This window comes from Andrographis paniculata, unplaced genomic scaffold, assembly GCF_009805555.1.
Source record: "Andrographis paniculata isolate CXL003 unplaced genomic scaffold, ASM980555v1 Contig61END, whole genome shotgun sequence".
Lineage (NCBI taxonomy): Eukaryota > Viridiplantae > Streptophyta > Magnoliopsida > Lamiales > Acanthaceae > Andrographis > Andrographis paniculata.
In genome coordinates, this window is record NW_026137597.1 from 330,573 (window position 1) to 354,730 (window position 24,158).

At 35.0% G+C, this 24,158-nt stretch overlaps 1 protein-coding gene across 4 annotated transcripts; it reads right to left on the reverse strand.

Annotated features, from left to right (window-relative positions):
• Positions 1 to 16,800: 16,800 nt before the first annotated feature.
• LOC127260299 (uncharacterized) lies at positions 16,801 to 17,982 on the reverse strand. 4 transcript variants are annotated; one of them, XR_007840695.1, is made up of 3 exons: positions 17,853 to 17,982; positions 17,210 to 17,293; positions 16,801 to 17,112 (listed from the first exon to the last, which is right to left on the reverse strand). XR_007840695.1 is itself a non-coding variant. In XM_051288018.1 (2 exons), the coding sequence occupies exons 1-2, from the start codon at positions 17,929 to 17,931 to the stop codon at positions 16,871 to 16,873; spliced, it is 321 nt and encodes a 106-aa protein (XP_051143975.1). In that variant the 5' UTR covers positions 17,932 to 17,963; the 3' UTR covers positions 16,801 to 16,870. The 4 variants fall into 4 exon arrangements, 1 of the variants encoding a protein (XP_051143975.1); XR_007840693.1 differs by having other exon boundaries at positions 17,210 to 17,301; positions 17,853 to 17,971; XR_007840692.1 differs by having other exon boundaries at positions 17,210 to 17,951.
• Positions 17,983 to 24,158: the final 6,176 nt, after the last annotated feature.

Genomic DNA, 24,158 nt, shown 5'->3' on the forward strand with positions numbered 1-24,158 from the left:
ATTTAAAAGTGGACTATAAAAAGCTTCCGGAAAGAAGAGAAAGCCATCCATCCAAAGCGCAAGTGCAACAAAATATATATTCATTTTTTATATTTCGATCACTTCACAAGTATAAATTTTATATTTTTGTGATATTTAATTTATAATTTTATTATTGAATTAAATACTATTTTTTTTTTCAGTCTGCAAACAAAATGGTTTATCGAATACAAGGATCTGAAATATTTCGTCAAAATCATCAACCGCAACAGGTTAGTTTACATTGTATTTGGATAAACATATTTGTAATACTTTAATTTTTATTATATTATAAATTTTATATTACAATATCAAAACTATGTGCAAAATCAAATAAATCAAATTTGGTCATTTGATTTTTCCGACAGACTACAATATCCGGTTAAATTCGCTGAATTGCTTCAGGTATTTATTTATTATTATTTATTTGTAATATATATCATGTTAGTAGATTTTATTATATTAATTTTTACTTTTTTTAATATAAATATTTAGGTTCAAACATATCAACCTTCAAACCACTTAAACAGCGAAGACCTGGTGCCATTTAAATAACTATTTTATTTTTATAATGACATTTGATTTTTCTATTTCATATTTTGATTATACTGTACACAAGTGCATGATCTAAAACATATTTAAAATTTTTATATTTGAATTATTTTTCTATTTGTTTTTTATTTTTTCTATCATATAGTATTTTCTTTTGAGTGAAATTAATTATTTAATTTGACTTGATTTTGATGATATTTTCTTCACGAATAAATAATAAAGTATAACATTTGTAACAAATGTCCTACCAATTTTAAAAAAAATATAAGAAAAAAATATTATATGTTCTACAATTTTTTAAAAATTTTGAAAAAAATAATATTGTGTTTCATGTATATTTTCTTTTGTAAAACAGAGATTTTATTTTAATTTTACAATTCTATATCAACAAAATACTAGGTTTTAAAATAAGGGTATAATAGTCATATAAATGAATGGATGAAATAAAGCCGGATTTTAGTAGATTAATTAAATAAATAGTTGTTGAGCAAGAAAAAAAACCAATGTGTAGGGTTTTTAAGAATGAGCCTATTAAATTGGGCTAAGAATTGGTGTAGAGTCTAATGGGCCTGTTAGTAGTAGTGAGACCTTAAAAAAGGGTCCAAATATAAGTCCAAGCGCTACTAAGAGAAATGTTTCCTCGGGAGAAAATTTTGATTAAGAGGCTGGGTGACATACAGGTCGGGCAGAAGAAAGTTGGACGAAGAAGGGAAAACAATATGTGCTCAGGTCGGGTGACATAAGGTCAGATACGGAGGTCGGACAAGATAAGGTCGGGCACGGAGGTTGGACGAGATAAGGTCAGGTGAAGAAAGATGAGACGGCAGACACGAAGTCGGACGAGATAAGGTCGGGCGAAGGAAGATGAGATGGCAGACACGGAGGTCGGACAAGATAAGGTCAGACATAGAGGTCGGGCAACATAAGGTCGGGCACGGAAGTCGGACGAGATAAGGTCGGGCGAAGGAAGATGAGATGGCAGACACGGAGGTCGGACAAGATAAGGTCAGACACGGAGGTCGGGCAAGATAAGGTCGGACACGGAGGTAGGACGAGATAAGGTCGGGCGAAGGAAGATAAGATGGCAGACACGGAGGTTGAACAAGATAAGGTCAGACACGGAGGTCGGGCAAGATAAGGTCGGACATGGAGGTCGGACGAGATAAGGTCGGGTGAAGAAAGATGAGACGGCAGACACGAAGTCGGACGAAATAAGGTCGGACGAAGAAAGATGAGACGGCAGACACGGAGGTCGGACGAGTGGAAGACGGGCAAGAAGAGACATAGCAGTAAGATATGCAGGTCGGGTGAGAAGTAGTTTTAAGGCGGTTTGAAGAAGTTACAACTGACGAGCGGATATGAAGGCACGACCTGGCTTTTGGGATCACCATTTACTTTTTCAGTATGTAGTTATTTTTCCTAGTTTATTTATATATTATACGGTGTCTAGAGATTCTTAATCTCAGGCATTTATTTTATCAAATTCGAAGATAATTTATATTTTCGGATTTTACTTTTTATTGTTGAAAATCGGCATCAACAATAGTATTATCATAAATGGCTTTATTATTGTTTTTTTTGGATGACGTGGGAACCGCAACCGTTACCCAAAAGTGTGCACTGGGTAAACCCCCGGTTGAATCTAATACCCTACAAACCAGGCCCGATGGGAAAGTTACACTAGGCGAACCATGTGTGGCAGGTGACCTGAGGCGTCGAGGGTTTGAACCCATGACCTCATGGTCACAAGTCCAACCCCTACACCACCAGGCCATCCCTTACGGGACAATAAATGGCTTTATTTCATTGGATGGAATAGAGGGCATAGAGAAAATGAAAATAGAGAATTTGAACTCCAAGTAGCCATATTGTATTATGATTTGTTTAGAGTAGATCTAGTAACCTGTATGTGAAAAATATTTATAATTAAAAAAAAATTGTCCACCACAATTTTTATGCCACTTCTCACGTAAATTCTCAACGTGATGGACTTAATGGGAGAAATAATGTGCCACAATTTAAAGTTAGTTTAATTAGATAAGAAAATCCGAAATAATCAAGATATATTTCTTACGTATGAAATTTATAATTAGGTTAAAAAGCCCAAGTTAGAAGAAAATATGGGCCTATAATTGGGTCTGTTAGATTGTTCAATGTGTTTCGAGAATCGGGTGAGTTAGACGTATTTCTAGGGAAATAGGTGGGCCGGAAGGTCCGCAGGTCGAAAAGTCTGCAGGTCGGAAGGTCCGCAGGTCGGACAGTTTACAGGTCGGAAGGTCCGCAGGTCGGAAAGTCTGCAGGTTGGAAGGTCCGCAGGTCAGAAAGTCTGCAGGTCGGACAATTTATAGGTTGGAAGGTCTGTGGTCGGACCAACAAGTCGGATGGTCTGCAAGTCGGGAGGTTTGCGGCTGGACCAACAAGTCGGAAGGTCTGTGGTCGGACCAACAAGTCGGATGGTCTGCAAATCGGGAGGTTTGCGGCTGGACCAACAAGTCGGAAGGTCTGTGGTCGGACCAACAAGTCAGATGGTCTGCAAGTCGGGAGGTTTGCGGCTGGACTAACAAGTCGGAAGGTCTGTGGTCGGGCCAACAAGTCGGTTGGTCAGTGGGTCAGGTGGTATGCAAGTCGGAAGGTCTATGGTCGGACCAACAAGTCGGATGGTCTGCAAGGCGGGAGGTTTGCGGCTGGATCTACAAGTTGGTTGGTTTGTGGTCGGATAGGTAAGTCGGTTGATCCACAGTTGGATGAGCGAATTGTTAGTTGTTGTGCAGGTCGGATGCCGCAGAAAGCAAGTGAGAATAATAGCTTGGTCGGCCGAGAGCACGTGTCAGCAAAAGAGGGGTTAGCGAACGGTTGAGAGGAGGCGTTGTAACAGTTCGGGCGACGGTTCCAAGTACCGTTTCTGAAGAATATTTAAGGATTGGGATTTGCAACTGACAAATTATCTTCAATCATCTTCAAACGACAGCAAAGTCAGTGATTCGGGGATCATCATTTAAATTTTTAGTATTTTACTTTCCAGTTTATTTTCTGTACCGTACAGGTTTAGAGATTCCTAATCTCAGGCGCTGAATATATCAAATTCGAAGATAATTTCCTATTTCGGATTTTACTTTTCTATTGTTGAAAAAAATACATCAACAAATTGGCGACCACAGTGGGAGAAAGGCAAGATTGCTGATCTTACATCAACAGAGAATTCCATACGACTGAGGTCTGGCCGAATCATCAGAAAAATTAGTATGGCAGGCTCACAACCTCAATCATCATCAGCACCGGTGGGAGAAAAAATTTCACCACCCGTCATGCCAAATCCAGGGGAGATTCCCCAACCACCTACCGATTGGTTGTGTTATATTCAACAATTGAACAATCAGCAAACTTCAGCGATGCAGAATATGTTGCGCGAGCAACAAAATCTCATGCAGAACATGTTAGATCAAGCTTTATCAACGGTTACTCTTCAACCCACTCAGACGCCGCCAGGAATATCACCATCAAGAATGCAAGCAAATTTCGCAGGGCCATCATACGTTGACAGCACACTTCCAAGCGCCACAACGTCCAACCGAACAGATAGGGGAAAGACTCCTCTAACTTTCCCTAATAATGTTCCTTTGGGACCAAGAGTTGACAATCTGCAGCCAAACATTGTCAGGGAAGAGAGGCAAGGAGCACATGTGCAATATCCCATTTTCATCCATGATCATCAACACCCTCGTGTGGATCCTGAAGAGATTGCGTAAGTATTAAGAGTGCATTTCGGCCTGCCAATCGCCCTGCTTATCAAAGGTCTTTCCCCGAAAGGATCATTAATGACTATCCACTGCCAAGGAATTATCGACCACCTGATTTCCATGCTTTTTCAGGGGAGGATGGATCCCCCACCATAGAGCATGTGGGTCGCTTTACAGCACAGTTAGGGGAAGTTGGAAATAATCCTTTTTATAAACTGCAATTATTTGGGTTATCTCTCACCAGAACAACTTTCTCATGGTTTGTAAACCTGCCACCTGGGCAAATACAAACTTGGGAAGGGTTGGAATGGCGTTCCATGCTAGATTCTTCAATCCTTTACCAACTGTTTCTCTTACCGATTTACTGGAATTGAAGCAATATCCAAAAGAGTCAGCCTCACAGTTTATTGAAAGAGTTTGCTTGATGAAAGGACGTTGTCCTACTATAATCAATGAAAAAGAAATGACCAATTTAGTGGTCAGGAATATGCATGGCCGCCTAAGGGAAGCACTCACTGCTCATGATGTGGAAGATTTGGCAAGTCTCGCTTCCAAGGTTGGACGTTTAGAGTCTCTTTTCAGAGAAAAGGATCAGAATTTCAGGCGTAATAAAGTTCAGCATATGGCAAGTATGGAAACATAAGCATACGACTTTGATTATGATCAAACAGAAGAAATGACGGCCGAAATCATTTCAGGAAAGCCTTATGTGTGCTCTAAATTAAAGCCAGTACCAGGAACTGAAGGGAAAGAACAACCTACATTTGACAATTCAAAGGCTGATGAAATTTTTGATATTTTGCTAACTGACGGCCAGATTCGAATTCCAAAAGGGCAAAGGTTGGCTACTAAGGAAGAGATCAAAGGAAGACCATATTGTAAGTGGCATAACTCTTTCACACATAATACAAGTCAATGCACTCATTTTCGAAATGAGATCCAAAAGGCCATTAAGGCAGGTCGGCTCAAGTATATTACTTTGGGTGTAGAGCAACAACCTTTTCCAAAAGTAACCACAACAATGGTTAATATACAAGCAAGTCCTAGATCGGGAAAAGGAAACTCGTCAAACAGTGGCCGACCAGAAGAAAAACTCAAGGTCTGTGAAAAGATAGTGGCTGAAAAATGGGATAACCAAGATAGTTCTTTTAATGGGAGTTAAAGGAGCAAAGTTTTAGTTCGGGACCACCTGACCAGAAGGACGGGCTTGGTCGGAAGCAAATGGACTCGAAATAAAAAATCTTTACCAATTGATGTGGATCCTCGTTTTGCAGGCATGAATCGTACTCAGATTCGGAATGCCAAGCGCAGGTATGCTGCGAGATATAGGGATAAGGTCGCATCATCGAAGCAGCCGAACGATATCCGAGGCGCTGCTAAATATACTGAAGGAGGTCGGTCCATCAAGGTCGTCTCATTTGAGCAGCTGAATGATGCGCAAGGCGCTATTGATTCTCTGGAAGGAGGTCGGTCCATAGGGGTCGCCTCGTCAAAGCAGCCGACCAACATACGAGGTGCCGCTAATTATCATGAAGGAAGTCGGTCCATAAAAGTCTCCTCCTCAAGGCAGCCTAAGTATGTGCAAGGCGTCTTTGAGTGCGATGAGGGAGGTCGGTCCATACAAAAAAAGGGTAAAGAGGTACCAGATGAGAGAATTGAAGGTTTCAGATGTCAGTATTGTGAGCGGATTAACATCAATCCATCTCTGGAGGAATTTCGTTTGCAATCTCTGACAGTTCAACCCAAAATTGATACCAGGGACGAAGTTCAGGGAGCTGATTCAAGGTCTATCAAATCTCGATTAGGGCCACGAGTTCCCTGCCGAATGACAGGAATCAACCGAATTGAAGAAGAACCCTTGTGGGCAAGTCTGGTGGATGATTATATAGAAGAGCCAGAATGGGCAAAGATTTCAGATCCTGATTTTCAATAAGAGGTTCCTCCAATAGTCTTCCCTCCCATTCCAGAAGGCACAGCATCTCATTTGAAGCCTCTATATGTTAATGCTCATATTTGTGGGAAACCAATCACGAAGGTTTTTATAGACAACGGAGCCGTCTTCAACGTGATGCCATTAAAGACTCTCAAGAAGTTAGGGAAGGGAATTCACGATCTATCTCCTGTGGATTTTGAGATGACTAGCTTTACAGGGCAGCCGACCAGACCATAAGGCATCATGGTCGCCTCAATTGAAGTCGGTCCTAAAAAGATTTCTTCTGTTTTCTTTGTGGTGGATGCGGATACTACATACTCAATCCTATTTGGACGAGACTGGATTCATGCATCTAAATGTGTACCATCATCACTGCATCAACAATTAATATTATGGGAAGGCAATCAGGTCTTCAAAATGGAAGCAAATGACAACCCGTTTGGAGCATCAGAACAAGTTGAAGAATCAGTTTTTTATTCCGGTCATGTACCCCCAATGTCTCAGTTCTTTATGGTTAATGAATACCCAAAGAAGGATTTTAAATTCATCAGCCAGAACTCAATGTTCTTTTAAAAGAACAGTTTTTCTGTATGGCTCTTGAGGAAGCCAAACCTACTTTTTGTAATATATCTTTTATAGAAGGTTCAAATTTACAAGATTGTAGTGTACTTATTCATCATTTTTATTTAGACCAGCTTTTGAAAAAAGTAGAAAAAATCAAAAAGATTCGTGATGTTCATTTCCAAGAAGATGAGCAATTTCGTTGGCCTGATTTATTAGAGAAAACAGAGCCAGCTTTTTCAGCACAAGATCCTTTGCTGGAATTTATCTTAGGAACCGACCTGGTTCCAAAAATAATCAGGATGAGTGGTTATTTGTCTGAAGAGCAACAAATATTGATGCTCGACGTTATAAGAAACAATATTGATTGTTTAGCTTGGGATTATTAAGAAATGCCTGGTTTAGAGCGAAATCTGATAGAGCATTGGTTACCTATTAAAAAAGGTTTTAAGCCCTACAAGCAGCCTCCAAGGCGTATGAGTCCTGACTTGCCTCAGATCAAAGAGGAAATTCAGAAACTTCTTAAAGTAGGTTTCATCCGGCCTCGCCGTTACCCAGATTGGTTGGCCAATATTGTACCAGTGGTTAAAAAGAATTGTAAGATCAGGGTATGCATTGATTTCAGAGATCTTAACATGACCACTCCTAAAGATGAATATGTGATGCCTATGGCTGACATGCTAATTGACTCAGCAACAGGACACAAAATTCTCAGTTTGATGGATGGTTATGCAGGATATAACCAAATCTTTTTGGTAGAAGAAGACATTCACAAGACAACATTTAGATGTCCAGGAGCTTTAGGTATTTATGAGTGGACAGTTATGCCTTTTGGTTTGAAGAATGCTGGGGCGACTTATCAGAGGGCCATGAATTCAATTTTTCATGATCTCATTGCTAAATCTATGGAAGTTTACATTGATGATGTTATCGTCAAATCTTCCAGTTTTGAGGAACATTTGAAAGATCTTAAAGATGCTTTCAGTCGGATGAAGAAGTACAAGTTTAAGATGAATCCAACTAAGTGTGCTTTCGGTATCTCAGCCGGGAGTTTCTTGGGATTTTTGGTTCATGAGAGGGGAATTGAGATCGATGCTAATAGAGCCAAGGCAATTCTTGCCAGCCGACCACCCAAGACGGTTAAGGAAATTCAAAGTCTTTTGGGGAAAGTAAATTATCTTAGACGGTTTATTTCCAATGCTGCTGGCAAGGTCAGACCAATCACTAAATTATTGAAGGCCGGGGGAAGTGTTTTTGAGTGGGTACCAGACCAACAGACAACTTTAGAAGCTATAAAGCAAGCATTGACTCAACCACCTGTGTTGATACCTCCCAAAGAAGGTCGGCCCCTCAAACTTTATTTGGCAAATACGTATGAAGTGGTCAGTTGCTTATTGGCATAAGATGGAGATGATGGAAAGGAAAAGGCAGTTTGCTATTTGAGCAAGACTCTCACAGGACCAGAATTAAATTATACTATGCCATAAAAAATGTGTTATTCATTGGTTTTTGCATGCACCAAACTTGAACATTAGATGTTGCCCAGAAGAATTGAGGTTATTTCAAAGATTGATCTCATCAAGTTAATTTTGCAAAGACCTACTATGCAGGGCAGACTTATGAAGTGGGCCATTAAATTGGCGCCTTTTGATTTGTATCATTCCCCTTTGAGGGCGGTGAAAGGCCAAGCAATAGCAGATTTTTTGGCAGACTTCGCAGGTCGTGAGCAGGAACCGACTGAGTGTATATCTTATGTAAGTACCCGAAATTGGTTAATATTTTTTGATGGCTCTACTTCAGGAGACAGGTCGGGTGCAGGTGTTTTGTTGGAAGGACTGGATGGTCAAAGGGTCAAATTGCAGTAGCAATTAGAAGCCATGACCCATAATTCAGGAGAATATGAGGCTTTAATTTTAGGATTGGAAGCTTTAATAGCCAGGAAAGTTCAATCCGTGATTATAAGAGGGGATTCTCAGTTGGTAATTAACCAAGTAAACAAACAATATGTTTGCAATTATCCCCATCTACGTAGATACAGAGATATGGTAGGTCGGTTGCTATCAAAAAGCTTGTAAGGGAATCCCAAAAGATATGTGTGCAGAGGTCGGCCGTGAGACAGAAGCTGGAACCGACTGGAGAACAGAAATCATCATGAATCTGTAAGACCCAAGAGCGAATATACCGATTGGAATACGACTGAAAGCTTTGCGATTCCAGTTGGTAGAAGAAGTATTATACAAAAGAACATTCGAAGGATTACTCCTGAAATGTTTGGGCTCCAAACAGGCTCTGGAGGTGATGACAGAAGTATACAGTGACATCTCATCGGGCAGGTTTGAATATGAGATGGGCTATTCATCGTCTGGGTTTCTTTTGGCCAAAGATTTTTGAAGATTGCATACAATTCGCCAAAGGTTGTCAAGAATGTCAGAAGCATGGGCAGTTGAATCACTTGCTAGTTACCGAATTGCAAGCTATGGTAAAACTATGGCCCTTTAAATCTTGGGCTATGGATGTTATTGGTAAAATCCATCCTCCATCATCCAAAAATCATTGCTTTATTTTGGTTGCAACAAATTATTTCACCAAATGGGTGGAGGCGGTTGCTTTGAAAAATGTGGATCAGAAGGAGGTGATAGATTTTGTGTTGAATCAGATCATATATAGGTATGGTATTCCTCATTCAATAACAACCGATCAAGGTCTGGACTTTACTGGGGAGAAGTTTTTAAGCTTCTTGGCAGAGTTTTGTATTCATTTGAATCATTCTTCGCCTTATTATCCCCAAGCTAATGGGCAGACAGAAGCAACTAACAAGATTATTATTGGGATTATAAGGAAAACGATTGAAGGAAACCCAAGGAAATGAAATTTGTTGTTATCTCGAGCCTTATGGGCGCATAGGAATAACAGAAGTTCTGCCACAGGATTTTCACTATATCAGATTACCTTTGGACAAGATGTTGTGTTGCCAGCCGAAGTTCAAGTTCATCTGGACGTACAAGCCTTACTACTGATGAATTTACTGAGGGATATCAACAAATTATGTTGCAGCAACTGGAAAGTTTGGATGTCAACCGACTTCATGCAATTGATCACGTTGTGAAGCAGAATGAAATCAGAGCTAAGACTTATGGAAGGAATGTTTTGTATAGAACATTTAAAGAAGGAGATCTAGTTTGGAAAACTATCCTTCCTACATATAAGAAGATTGATCAATTAGGAAAGTGGTCTCCGAATTGGGAAGGACAGTTTATAATTCAGAAAGAGATCGGAAATGGTGCCTATATTATTATAAATCAAGAAAGTAAAAGGGTACACGACTGTATTAATGCTAAATATCTGAATAGGTATTTTCCTGCCTTTTCAGATAACAAGAAAGCATGAAACAGTTATTTTATTCAGAACCCAATTATCAAGGGTTCGGACCCAAAAAGGGTTCACTCATTATCAGATGTTGAGTCGTGCAGAGGATTACTTTCTTCTGAGTCAGAGTCTTCATTCCAGTGATTAGGAAATAGTTCTGGTTCTTCATCAATGAGGTCTTCTAAGTTGGGTCGGTACGTCTCCCATTGATCCTGCATATTCTCAAGATCATAATCGGTGCGAGCTTTTATGTCGGTCACGACTTGACGCTCACGATCAACAAGAGTGCGTAATCTTGAAAGGACTGGGCGCTGATTGGAGAATGTATGATCCCAGCCAAGGTCTGGGAGTATGGCTGTCACATGGTGTTCAATCAAATCCATGTGATGATCAATGTCGGGAAGGCGATTTTGTATATCCTGAAGAGTCTAATATCCTTCTAGCACATTTTCCATCAGACGAATAACACGACGAATGGTTTTTTTGTCTCGTTGGGAAAATCTAAATTTGAAATCCAATTGTTTAAGTATGCATAACAGGTCCTCGGCATGGCCTCCAACTGGATGATTACCCACAAAGAAGGGTTGTGTGGCATTTTAATATTTATTTGCAGGCGTGCTCAAGGTTCAATTTATGGTTAAACGTTTGTTCGTTGATTTGCAAGGACTGCAAGTGTTTATAAGGGAAATGAATTGGATCTGTTCCTTAGATGGACGGAGTGTGTAGAGTGATCCTTAATAAAATGAGAAAAATTTAATTACCAAGTCAAATTTTCCATAATTTTACAGAAGGAACCCAAAAACAATTTTAATCTAGGACCATTTGTCTTCTGTCCTGGAGAGTCGCTTGTTGTTGGCAGCCGACTGGTGCTGTCTTATGAGTTGGGTTCGGGCTTGAATCTTTAACTCTTGGTCCAGGTCAGCTTCATTTTTCTTGTACCGCTTAATCAGGCGTTGCTCGTCGTTTATGTGGCCTTCCAGGATAGATATTTCTTGATGAAGTGCTCTCAATTCTGCCTCCTTTTGTTGGATTGATTCTTCTATTTGCGTTTTGGCGTTAGAGAGGCCTTCCATTCTTCCAGTCGCCTGTTGAATTGATTCTTTGGTTTTAGTCAAGGAAGCTTCCAGACTTATTTGATCCAAGTTGGGTAAGGGCGTTTCAGTTGTCAGAAGTTGAGCGAACAAGATTTCATTTCGAAGTTCGGATAGTCGCTCAATTTCAAGGGAAAGAACCGAAAACTCAATGAAAAGACAAAGAGCTCACCCAAGATTTCACGAAGAGAATCGATCTGAATTCTCTGCAGCTTCCTCACAACTTTCCTATGTTGGAAAATAAATATTTCTAGCAAATACCTCAGCATTATTTTCTTTCTATCACAACCATTGGAGGGTCATATGCCATACTTTTAAGATTTTCTTTTACATTACCTTTGGCGTGTCAAAAAGATCTTCCAAAGAAGTTTGAGAATAATCAAGATTTAATGTTTTATAAATAGCCTTATCTACTATTTCCCTTATTTCCGCAAAAAAATTATAAAATTTAAGACGTATCTTTTGTAATGATTTTTATATTTTATCCCAATGTTTGTAGTGATGTCATTGCCTTTGTGAGATCTACATTTAAGCCAAATAGGTTTGCCCCATATCTGAAATTTTATCAGGTCTAAAACGTGATAATCTAACTGTGCAACCATTCTATTTAAGTGAGTTATTTTGCTCCTCGAGAGTGGAGACTTGCAGATTTTGATTATCAAATGCAATCAAAATATTTTCTTGATTCTCTTCTTGTTGTTCTTCTTACCTATCCTGATTTTTAGATATTACCATAATATTTTTCTTGTTTTCTTTTGAACATTCTTTAAATCAATTGTATTTGAAAAATTAATTTTTTAATGATGTTGACTCCATTTCATTATGCTTATGTGCAAACAATGCTTATGCGCAAACAATGAATGACCATCTTTTTTAACATAACATGACACATCATAAGGTTCAAATTGCACTTGGTTTTTAACATGGCTTCAATAAAACCATTTATTGATCACTTATATTGGTCAATTAAGTCTCTATATCCATGTGTCTCACAAGGCTTCGGATCTCCTGCACCGCCATATTTCCTTGTCTCTCTGCCTGCTTAATAAAAATACAACACATGGTCCTCTTTTTATAAAAAGAAAATATAAAAGAAAAAATTACATAAAATTTATAAAATTACAAAAAAGTCCTTCCACCATTTCATTTTCCTGCTCAGAATACCCATTCATTTTTCTTAATTCTCAATTCAATTTTTGCAAAATTGTTTTTCCTTCTTTTTCGCTAGTTCTCTGTGTGCATTTTTATTGCGAAGGTCGTCGGCCACAGGCTGTTAGTCATCTCCCAGCCTATCCCACCTATCGTTGTCCACCCCCATTGTAATTGTCATCATCTTCTTCACTTGGTATGCAGTTAATTATTTAGAATTCATTTGTAATTTCAAACTGCTTTTTATTGTTTAGGTTCAAACTTTGTAGTTAATGTATGTTGTTATATTTTGGATTTTCTTAATTTTGGATTTTACTCAATTTATCTTCAATATATATTTTCTTTTTAATATTATGGGATTGAATTTTATTTTGCAAACATATAGAGGGGTTTTTAACACTAGGCGGTTGAGATTCTTTTAATGGTAGTTTGTGTGTTTATCTGTGAGTCAGCTTAAATAGATCGGTAGTTTTATATTTCGTTCAGTTATAGTATGTGGATGAACCATTCATTTTATTGTGATTCACCTTACATGATATGGATTTTGATGAATTAGGGGTGAGCAAATCCCTATCATCTCGAAGATTAGATTTCACCGATATGGAGTTTGACAGCATTGGTGTAAATAGAACAGAGACGGAAATTCTTAAAATTGGAATGATGTTTGACACAAAGGAAGAAGCATATCAGTATTATTTAGCTTATGCTAAATAAACATGCTTTGGCATTAAAAGACATAAAATATATAAAGATAAGAATGGTAAGATAACATCTAGGTCATTTGCACGTAGTGCTGAAGGGAAGCGGGGGGAAGATAGAAGAAGTATCACTGTGAAAGCTCCATGGCCAATTACAAGATTTGATTGCAAGGCTATTATGAAAATCTATTTGAAAGAGAATGCAAATTTTCAAGTTGTCGAGTTCATTTCTGAACATATGCATCATCTTAAAAGTCATCAGAAAGCACATTTCTTTAGGTCACATGGGAGCATAAATGATGTTCATGCTGCGCAGATTGATATGGCAGAATGTGTGGGACTTACTCCAAAAGTCTCGCACGATCTTATGGTTAAAGAATATGACAACTAAGACAAAATATATGGAGGTTAGAGATACCGGTGGATTTCTTGAGTATTTGCAAGAGATGCAAAGTAAAGACCCGAATTTTTCATATTCTATTCAAGTGGATGAAGATGGTTTGATAACTAATATATTTTGGATAGACAACAAAATGAAAGCAGATTATGCTGATTTTGGAGATGTTGTGAGCTTCGACACCACATATAGAAAGAATAGAGAAAGTCGTCCTTTTGGATTATTTGTTGGTGTCAATCATCATAGACAAACAATAATTTTTGGTGTTTCACTCTTGTATGATGAGACAATACCTTCATTTAAAAGGTTGTTTGATACCTTCGCAAGCATATAGGTGGAAAAAAGCCTATCACTATTCTGACATATCAAGATCATGCTATGGCGAATGTGTTGGCTACAAGGTGGCCTAAGACTTATCACAGGTTTTGTATTTGGCACATCTATCAAAATGTTGCAATACATTTGGGGTGTAATTTTTGAAAAATATAAAGATTGCATGTGACTTTGGGAGATGCATTTATGATCGTGAAGAAGAAGATGAGTTTTTATACGAATGGAATGAATGTTAGTGAAGTATGATTTATTAGAAAATGATTGATTAAGAAGTTGTTTAGAGTAAAAGAGAAATGGGCATTGGTATATGGGTGTCCATTTTTTTGTGCTGATATTAATATGACACAATGTAGTGAGAGTATTAAAAACGTCATCAAAAGGTATGTAAGTTCAAAGAACCCTTTGCAATTATTTTATGAACGGTTCGAAAATTTGATTGAATCTCGCTGATATAAAGAGTTGACGGCCGATTTCAAAGAAAGTACAAGTGCTCCAGTCCTTCCTATGCCCTTTCAACTCTTGAAACATGTTGCAAATGTGTATACCCCTGAAGTTTTTAAGGTTTTTCAAAATGAACTAGGGAAGACTTATGACTGTGTGGTGGTTCTTACTAGCACGGATGGAACAATAGTTGGATACCACGTCAGTTATCTTGGAAAATCATCGTATCATGTTGTCAAATTTAACTCTTTAGATGATATTGTTTCTTGCAGCTGCAAGAAGTTTGAATTTGGAGGGTTGTTATGCTCTCATGCGTTGAAAGTCCTCACAATTAATAATGTTTTGAAGATTCTAGAGCAATATGTGATAAAAAGATAGACAAAATTTGCTAAAGTGGGAGGAGTGGTTCTCTCTAAAGATGAGGTCGATGATCCGAAGAAAGTGGTGAGCAGAAGGTATAAGGATTTGAGGTTGTTTTACAAAAAACTAGTCATTAGGACTTAAAAAACCAAAGAAATGTATGAATTGATAAAGGAGTCGTTTCTGAATGCTGCTGAAAAGATGAATAAATATTTACACAGTAGAAATATTTTGGATAAATGATCATCTATGAGAGATACTCCTTTAGGCCTAAGGATTGGAGAGATTTCCGGGAAAGAAGGAAATGTACAAGTGAAAGGGATAAAAATGAAAGAAAAGATGCGTTCCCGAAAAAGACCCAAAGTGGTTTGGACAAAAACTCCAAGAAAAAAAAAAAAAAAACAAATAGAGGTAAAAAGAAATGTATTATTAGTTGAGAAAAATGTGCATTAGTTTTATTGATTTGTAATTAAATTATTTTACTTGATATTAATATAATTATTTATTTTTTATACAATCATCCATAACTAAGACATGTGTTGAAGAACGTAACATTGCATTAGAGCACAATCAAATTGCCCCACAAAATGTTCATCTATTTATTTATACTTTTTGGGGAGCTTGTAATTCACTGCTTATAGTTATATTTTGTTTTTCTAATTCATATTATTAATTATATGGGCACACTTAAGTCAATGCCGACCATATATTGTCAATGCCCCCAATGACTTGACTTACGCTTTGAATTTCACGGAATTAATTGAGGTATTTTTTTATATTGCATCTTGTGATTATATAGAATAATTGTTGTTTTTTTGTTCAAGTACTAATACCTACATCTATATAGGTTCAAGCGTCCTGTGATTATGGATTTTTTTCAAGTTGTGTACCTAGATCTTTGGGTGATTTGTAGTAATTTGTTAAGTTCTTATACCCATTAATATTTTATTTTATTTTAGTGCAATTTAACTTGTGGATTTGGGGGGAACATTAGGTAGTTTGGAGTGAAACTTGTCTTATGTTTATTAAGGTACTTGCAAAAGATGTTGAGAAGTGATCTGATAGTCTTGTTGGCAGCAGGAGCCTCGAGGTTGGAAGACCGATTCGTTGAATTAATTCTTTGATATTTTTGTGTTTGAATTTCATTGAGTAACTGATGTTCTAAATTTTTATTTTTTATTTTTTATTTTTTTTTTCCTGCTGTCTCAAAGGTCTTTCAAAATTTGTTGATATCTTGCCATTCAAGAGCAATATTTTTTTGCGTCATTATTGCTCCACTTAGTAACAGCTAGGTGATTTTGAAGCAGCATGAAGGCTATGGTGCATTAGCAAATGGATACAACAATAAGTCTTATCATAGATGGTTTTGTTATCATTTACTTGAATGTGAAATGCTATACAAATTAGTGGATATGGTTGTCAATGCACTTGGGTTGGGTTGACATATTAATGTAGGCTTTCGATTGAGATTTCATTATTATTTTAATTGTTATTGCCTTGTTGGTAACATCAAATATTTTACTGTTGATGTTGTAGTTGATTGATGTAGCCTGTTTAAGACGAAGTATTAATCCTCAAAATTTTCTAATATATATTAATCCTAAAAGATAATAATGTTATGGTGATTAATTTGATTTTTTTCTTGAAATTTTATTATGGTTTATATCTCTATCTTGGTTAGTTAGTGTTTGATGCATTCTGCTTGTGCAATTTTTGACTTATCAATATTTGTTGCTGCTTTGTCATATTATTATTATTACTCCCTCCGTTCCGTCCGTCCTATAAGTAAATATCTATTTGTTTTTTGCACGTAATTTTAGAAATATTAGTATTATATTGGGATCTAGTAGGAATAAAGTAGAAATACTAAAATAACCTTATTAGTATGTGCGATATAAAGGTAATGACATTTGTGTAATATATTGTAAGTTGTAAGGGTATTTGTAATGTTAGGTAGATAGTACAGTTACTAAAACAGAAAATTGATACTTTGTCATGGAACGGACTAAAATGAAAAAATCGATATGGGAGGGAGGGAGTATTATTAATCATATAGTGGCGTTCTTTTAAATATTTGATCATTTAAATGGTCAAACATTTATTTTTCATATCTACTTTTACTTTTTAAGATTCCAAAAAACTATTATAAGAAAATTAGGAAATGTTTGAAACGATGTAATAATTATTATATTATAATTAGGCTACTTAAACCTCAAGCCAAAACCATATGAATTTTAGCTTAACATGAATTTTAACATCACAGTTAAAAGTGCAGCTGCTATCGACCTTGTCAGCCTGTTACTCTGAATTAATGGCCAACAAGGCACGGCAGCTATTACATTCTTCGTCATCCATGCTGCATGATGTAGCTCTTTAATAATTGCTTTGCCCCAGTCAAACGATCCTCCTACTTTGCAAATGTTTTTCTCCCATGTTGGTAGCATGGGCATGGGCATGGGCATGGGCTGTCTACTTCCTGTAAACAATTACGAATACAAAAATGAAACAAGTTCAAAGACAGGCAATGTCTTGCAAGTAAATATTCCACAACTTCCACAAGAGAGAGAGCTTACCAAAGCAGCGTCTTCACGTCTCTAAATTTGTCACTAACTATATACCCAGAAGACATACAAGCACGAGCAACATATTGCTAAAAACTTCACAACTTCAACAAGATAGAGCTTATCAAAGCAACCTCTTCACACATCAGTTACTCTAATTATTATAAAGAACCAAAAAATCAAGGGATCCTTAGCACAACCTAATTGTTCAAATACTCGTTGTTTATTCAGAGTCCCTTCAATTGCCAATTATCGAAGACAAAATACATGTATCATTAAAAAAAATAAGCCAACTGGGTGGCCTTCAATTTGAGCTACAAATACAATTGCCTACAAAATTGCCCAGTTTCTTCAAGCATCTGCTCCAGTCCGCAGAAACCCAATTCGATTTACCCATAAGACTAAGGGGAAATCCTAAATATCAATTTTTCCTAAAACCTCAAAGTATTCATTTGTGGGCAGGAGATCTAAACCCGCAAGTATTGTTATTTAGTGTCAATTTTTGGAACATATAGATGTTTCCTCTTCCCTATCACTGCAATCTCCAATAATCCTTTGAAACAAAAACCATCAAAACTTCAAACTTAGGAAACGAACTACGAAATCTAAATCGAAAATTAAAAAACCACATCAATAAACATACAAAATTCAGTACCGAAACTAGTAGACAAAACTATCGGCGGGATGAGATGAGCGATGACGGGCTTGACACCATCTCTAAGCCTTCGCTCCATTTATGCACTAGTTAAGGTAATTTTTATATTTGAACCATAACTTCAATTTTTACGCTAAAAATATATTCTTTATATATTTCTTTTTTATATTATTTTATATAAATTTTTATATTTATAAATTACACTTCAATTTTAATTTATTTTTATATTAGATTCATACACATAAATTATTTTTAAAAAAATTACATATATAAAATTAACATTTATAATTAATAACTATTACAAATAAAATAATTTTAAATAAATAAATAAATACTATCAAGACAAATATGATATAATAATTAAACAAAGATAACGTAATATTATTATTTCATAACAATTTATTACAAAAAAAAAAAATTACATACCACTTTTAAAAAAATAAAAATTATATCACTTTTTCAAAATTATATATCAATTTAAAAAATAAAATTATATATTACTTTCCAAAAATTAAAATTATATCACTTTTTAAAAAATAAAATTATATATTACTTTCCAAAAATTAAAATTATATCACTTTTTAAAAAATAAAATTATACATTATTTAAAAAAAATAAAATTACATACAACTTTTTAAAATATAAAATTATATATCATCTACTAAAAAATTAAAATTACACAATACACCTAAAAAATATCAAAAATATAAAAAACACCACAAAAACTTCACTCTAAGGGATTTGGGGGTGGGTTGGAGCCCCTCCCCCATTTTTTGTTGGAGATGACCTGATGGGAGCGATGATTTTCACAGCGAAGAGGAACGTACACTATCGAAGGAAAATGAAAACATTTTAAAAATAAAATAGGGGAATGATGAGAACCCTGGCAGGGAAAATAAAGTAAGAAAGGTCTTGTTTGCAATTTTTTTAATTTAATTTATTTAAAAAATTTTTTTTTTAAAAAAAAGATCACGTTCTTATATTATTATTGGGCAAGCAGATAGGGCAGGAAATATGGCGGTACAGGAGATCCGAAGTCGTCTCCCACTATGGTCGTCATGTTAACACTAAAAATGTAACGATTATAGTGACGATAAGCTTGAATGGTCATATTATGATTTTTTTTGATGTAGAGTAGACGAATTGTAATGATTTGACTATGATTAGCCATAATATTAATTATTGATTGCAGGATCAATATAATTTCCACTGTAATCTTTATTGTCATAATTTATCCACTTGAATTTGCCAAAGTTTGGCCACAAATAGCTATAATTTGATCTTACATGAATTGTTATACGAATAATACTTTGATTTGTTGCATAAGCAAACAAATTGCTATTTGACTGGAAATAACTATATCTAAGTTTAGCTTTAGGAAGTAATTATTCTACTGAATGACCAAAAGATCTGAGGGTTTCTTCTTGATGATTCGGTGCATTTTTACATTATGATACACATATTGTAACCGATTAGTAACTTTCAACTAATGAAAAAAAAAAAAAAAAAAACTTTACTATCAAACCATTTATTTTCAATATAAAAGAATTGAAAAATATGAGTTTCAATACCTAAATGACAAAAACATTTTTTTGGTTGTTAAAAACTTTGGATGGAAGTTTATTACATAAAGTTTTTTTGGTTGTTAAAAACTTTGGATGGAAGTTTATTACATAAAGTTTTTTTGGTATTACATAAAGTTTTTGTTTATTACATAAAGTATTCAATATACTTTGATGAAATTCTATCAATAATTTGAAAAAATAAAATAAATAAAATTTAAATCTATTTTCATTTACAGGTTCATCAAAAAGTGTTTTCGTAGTTTTCTACAACTGAAAAAATATATATATATATATTGATTGGAGACAACTAAAAATATTAAATAAATAGGCAAGTGATATAAAGTAATATATATAGGCCAAAATTACTTATGACACATATGTGATTTGAAAAGTTCACACACTTCTTGTTATAATTTAAAAAGTACATGAGACTACAATGTGTTATTGAAATATTACACATAATCATTTTTAGAGAATTTTATGAAATATTTTAAAAATATGAGGGAGTCTTGTACAATTTTTAAAGAACTTTGTGTAATATTTTAAAAAATAGGAAGGAATATTGCGCAATTTCTAAATCATACGGGAATATGATTCCGAATTTTCAAAACACATAAATTATTAGTAATTTTGCCTAAATATAGTGTATATATAAATATATTATATTTAATTTATAAATGTAATGTGGCTTTATTGATTCATGTCACTCTCGAATTAAATTTCAAAGTCATTTTCAAACAATATACATGATGCACATGAAACCACATGTTTTTAAAAAATAGAAAAAAAAAAAGAAAAAGAAAAAGAAGAAAATTAAGTTCAGTTTTGGACAAATCAAACAAGAAATTCCAACTTGTAGTTTCTCGTTAAACATCAATGGCAATTTTTTTTTTCATTTTTAAATATAATTCATATATATATATATATTATTTTTTTGTTTATACATATGGTCATAGAAGCAAGTAGATAATCACTGCAAGTTGCTGCAGTCCCAAGACGTCATTACAAATGTTTTGCTTTATTATTGCCATATAAATTAAAGGGAGAGTTCACTTCGCCAAATTGATGTTAACACTAAACAACAAATATATTTACATGATTGAGATTCTCTCCGTTCACATATATTTTCGATCTTGGTTTGAGGACTATTTATTAAAAAAAAAAAAAACTCTGAAACATGTTACATTCATTTTTATTTAGTTTTATCTAAATATTATATTAAAGTTATTTTTTACATCAAATATCACATTTAATATTAGATGGAGAGGAGCACCTTAATTGTTACGGTTGAGAATTTTAATCTGAAAGTATCAACGAGTTTTTCCTTTAACCAATTCTCACCAAAAGAATAGCTAATTAGCCGATAAATAAACACTTAATTTAATTAGAATAATTATAATTACAGGACTAAAAAATAAGTATTATAATAAATGAGATATCTGAAATTTTTGTACGCTCAAATCATAGCCCAATCCATAAGTATCAAATGGTCCTAAATTAATAACTGGGTACACTAGTTGGTGGTTGATTAATCAAGTTAGTATGAAATTGACGGCGCTGACATTTCTATGAAAAATCTATGGAATCTTTGACAATGGTTGACTAATAAGATTCCATCTTTTTTATTTGGAAGTAAAACTTTAAGCTAGCTTGATGGATTTCACAATTTTTTGGCATAATTTTTCTTTCTAGCTTGTTTGACTTCATAATTGGCAAATATCGAAGGAACATGTTGTTGAGTGGCCGAAGATAAAGTATAAGATGACTTCTTCTTCAGATATTTTCTCAATTTAGTGGGTTATTAGGAAATTTGTCATATTTTAAGAAATTTAGAACGGTTTTTCATCAATCTTATTCTTTTTAAGTTTCAAAAAACTCAATGAAATGGCTTATTATTATTAATCATATTTCGTATCTTCATACTTAAAAAAATTCCACTCCAGATTTACGTACTAGAATATGTGTGTCTTTTTTTTCAAATAGATAATGCAGATGCAAACTTGGCCAGTGAATCGACTTGCCATTCTCCTTTCTTTGAAATATTTGATAAAGGAATCTCCAATCCATTTGATAAGTCTTGCTTCATATTTCAAGTAAACTAACAACCCTAGATTTTATTTTATTTTATTTTTAACTTGAATTCTCTGATTATTTGATTGATGTCATGCTTTGAGTCTTCATATACTTGAAGTTGTTGTTTCTTGATGTCAACTTTCATTGGTAGGCCAAGGATGAGTTTTTGGTACTAAACCATATTATTTGAATAGTTCTCTTTTAGAATGAAGAAGTATGAAAAAAAAAAAAATTATGATGAGATGAACACTACCTAGTTGCGGCTCCATTTTTGTATGCCAAACAATCAATGTACATTCTCCATGGTGGATTAATTTGAAGATGTTCATCTTTGTTTGGAAAATTATGGGACAATTTTTACTCAATAGTAAAGGATGAACATCGAGAAAATTAGCCAATAATTTTTCTTTTATAGCCTATTGTGATCGGCAAATGATTTCAAATTGTTGCATTTAAATACATCATCTTACAAGTTGATTGAAGAGTATAGTGACCTAGATGCCCAAAGGTCGGGACTTATAATTTTGTGTATTCCAATCGGACCAGTTTCGAGAGCTTGAACGAAGTCATGCATTGAAAAATTGCAAGGCTTGATAAAGAAATTGAAGAATTAGAGCCCAACCGATGGACTATGTTACAAGATAAGAGTATTTGATGAAATGCCTAGGGCGAGTGCCGTGGTATTGAAGGTTACGTTGGAGATTGCAACACCTCAATCGGACAACTAACGAAAAAGTTGTGCAAACCTAGGAGTATCCAAAAATAGAGGGTTTAATATGTAATTTACATAAAACCTAGGATTGCACATGCATTAGTGGGGGACCATCCCTTGGAACCATTTATATATATATAATAAGAAATCCCACATGCCTCTCACATGCATGGGGAACCATTAGGCTAGGTGTCTCTCATTGGGAGATTACTTATACAAAACTCATATCACATTTAAAAAACACTCCACTTTTCCCTTCCCCCACTTCTATAAATAGATGCCCTTGGGTGCTTTGTATTACATACCAAGCAAAAATATTTTTTTAGTGAATATTTGATCATTTATGATAATTTTTTTTATGCTTAACTGCAATACTTCTCTTTTAGTCTAATATTTCATGAAATGTAATTCATTGCATGCTTCATAAGGTTTAGTTTCAAAATTTGGGTTCGAGTGTAAAGCCTCAAGTTCGTGGCATTTTGAGAAGGTGAAAGAGCTCTCCAAAGTGTCAACTGAAGTGGTGTCTTCATAGAGGATGGTTCGGTGCTAGAAGGATATCGGATCGTGCTTACGATAGTATTTACTTAGGTTTTCTTCTCTTTCGGAAATCATTGGGAGAACATACTCAAAATCAATGTTATCAAACCTACTCACACTAACCTTTGTTCATCCCAAAGTAAATTCAGTCAAAAATATAACCAAAACATTTTTATGCCTATAAATGACCTCCTAGAAAAGTGTTGCGATGGTACTCAAGAAGAATCTCAAAGAAATCAACATGATTCTTAGAACTGTGGACCAAACACCATCGGGTCAATTCAAACTCCGTTTGCTATGTGGACTACATTTGATTTGGTGGATTGTTTAATCTTTTGGAAATATTTTTTTATCCTTCTTTTTAAGACATATTTTTGTATGATATTCATTTTAGTGCTGATGTCTTTTTTTTCTTTTCTTTTTTGATCATTATTCGATTTTGCGATTTTTTCCTTTTTTTTCTTTTCTTTTTTCTATGGTCAAATTATGGATATTTTATATTCTATGATCTCATTATTTTGATTGTCTTTCTCTCTTATCAACACACATGAGCATCGATTCGGTGCTATCACAGGCTAGCTTAGCAGAGGCAAAAAAAGGCTTCATGCAATTTTATTGAGTGGAAAAATATAAAAAAAAATGGGACGATTTAATCACTCAATCCATTACTTACATTGTGTTTCATCATAATTATTGACTAATTTTAGTTTCAAAATAATCAGTTCGTGTTTAAAGATCACCAAAACCGATAACTAACATGCTCGCATAAAAATACACATAAGGATCTATCTTGTTTTAACACATACTTATAATTAAACAATTAAGTATGCAATCAAAAAGGTAGTCATGTAGGTAGGCACACAAAAAAAAAAAAAAACTTAATTTCTTTACAAACTTTATTAGCGATTGGCAATGTTCTGAAATATCTTACTAAAGCCACCAAGTTTGATTCGATTGGTGTGAATCTTGTGTTCATTTCTCCTCTCAACTCTTGAATATTGTGATGAGTTCTGGAAACCTTGTGTTAGAGTTCATCCAATTGTACCTACAAAGGAACAATGATAGTAGCAACGGGTGTCTGATATCTTGTTGAGATGAATCTATGATATATATATCAATACCTTGTGTGGATGTAGTGATTGTTGTTCTTTGCATTCCTTTGATTGTTGAGATGAATCTATGATATATATATCAATACGATGATATGTAAGCTTTTGCCTTGGCCTCTTCTTGCTCGCATCACAATTGCTCTTCCTAGTTTTCGCATAGCCTTGTTTCCTCCATGAGTTAGATCCCGATCTTATCCAATCTTTTCATATTTACTTCTCACTCGCTTTTTCCCTTCGGCGGGCCACCTCTATTTCTTTCCTATTCTTCACGTTTCTTGTTCTCCTCTTTTTTCCTTCCCTATCTTCTTTT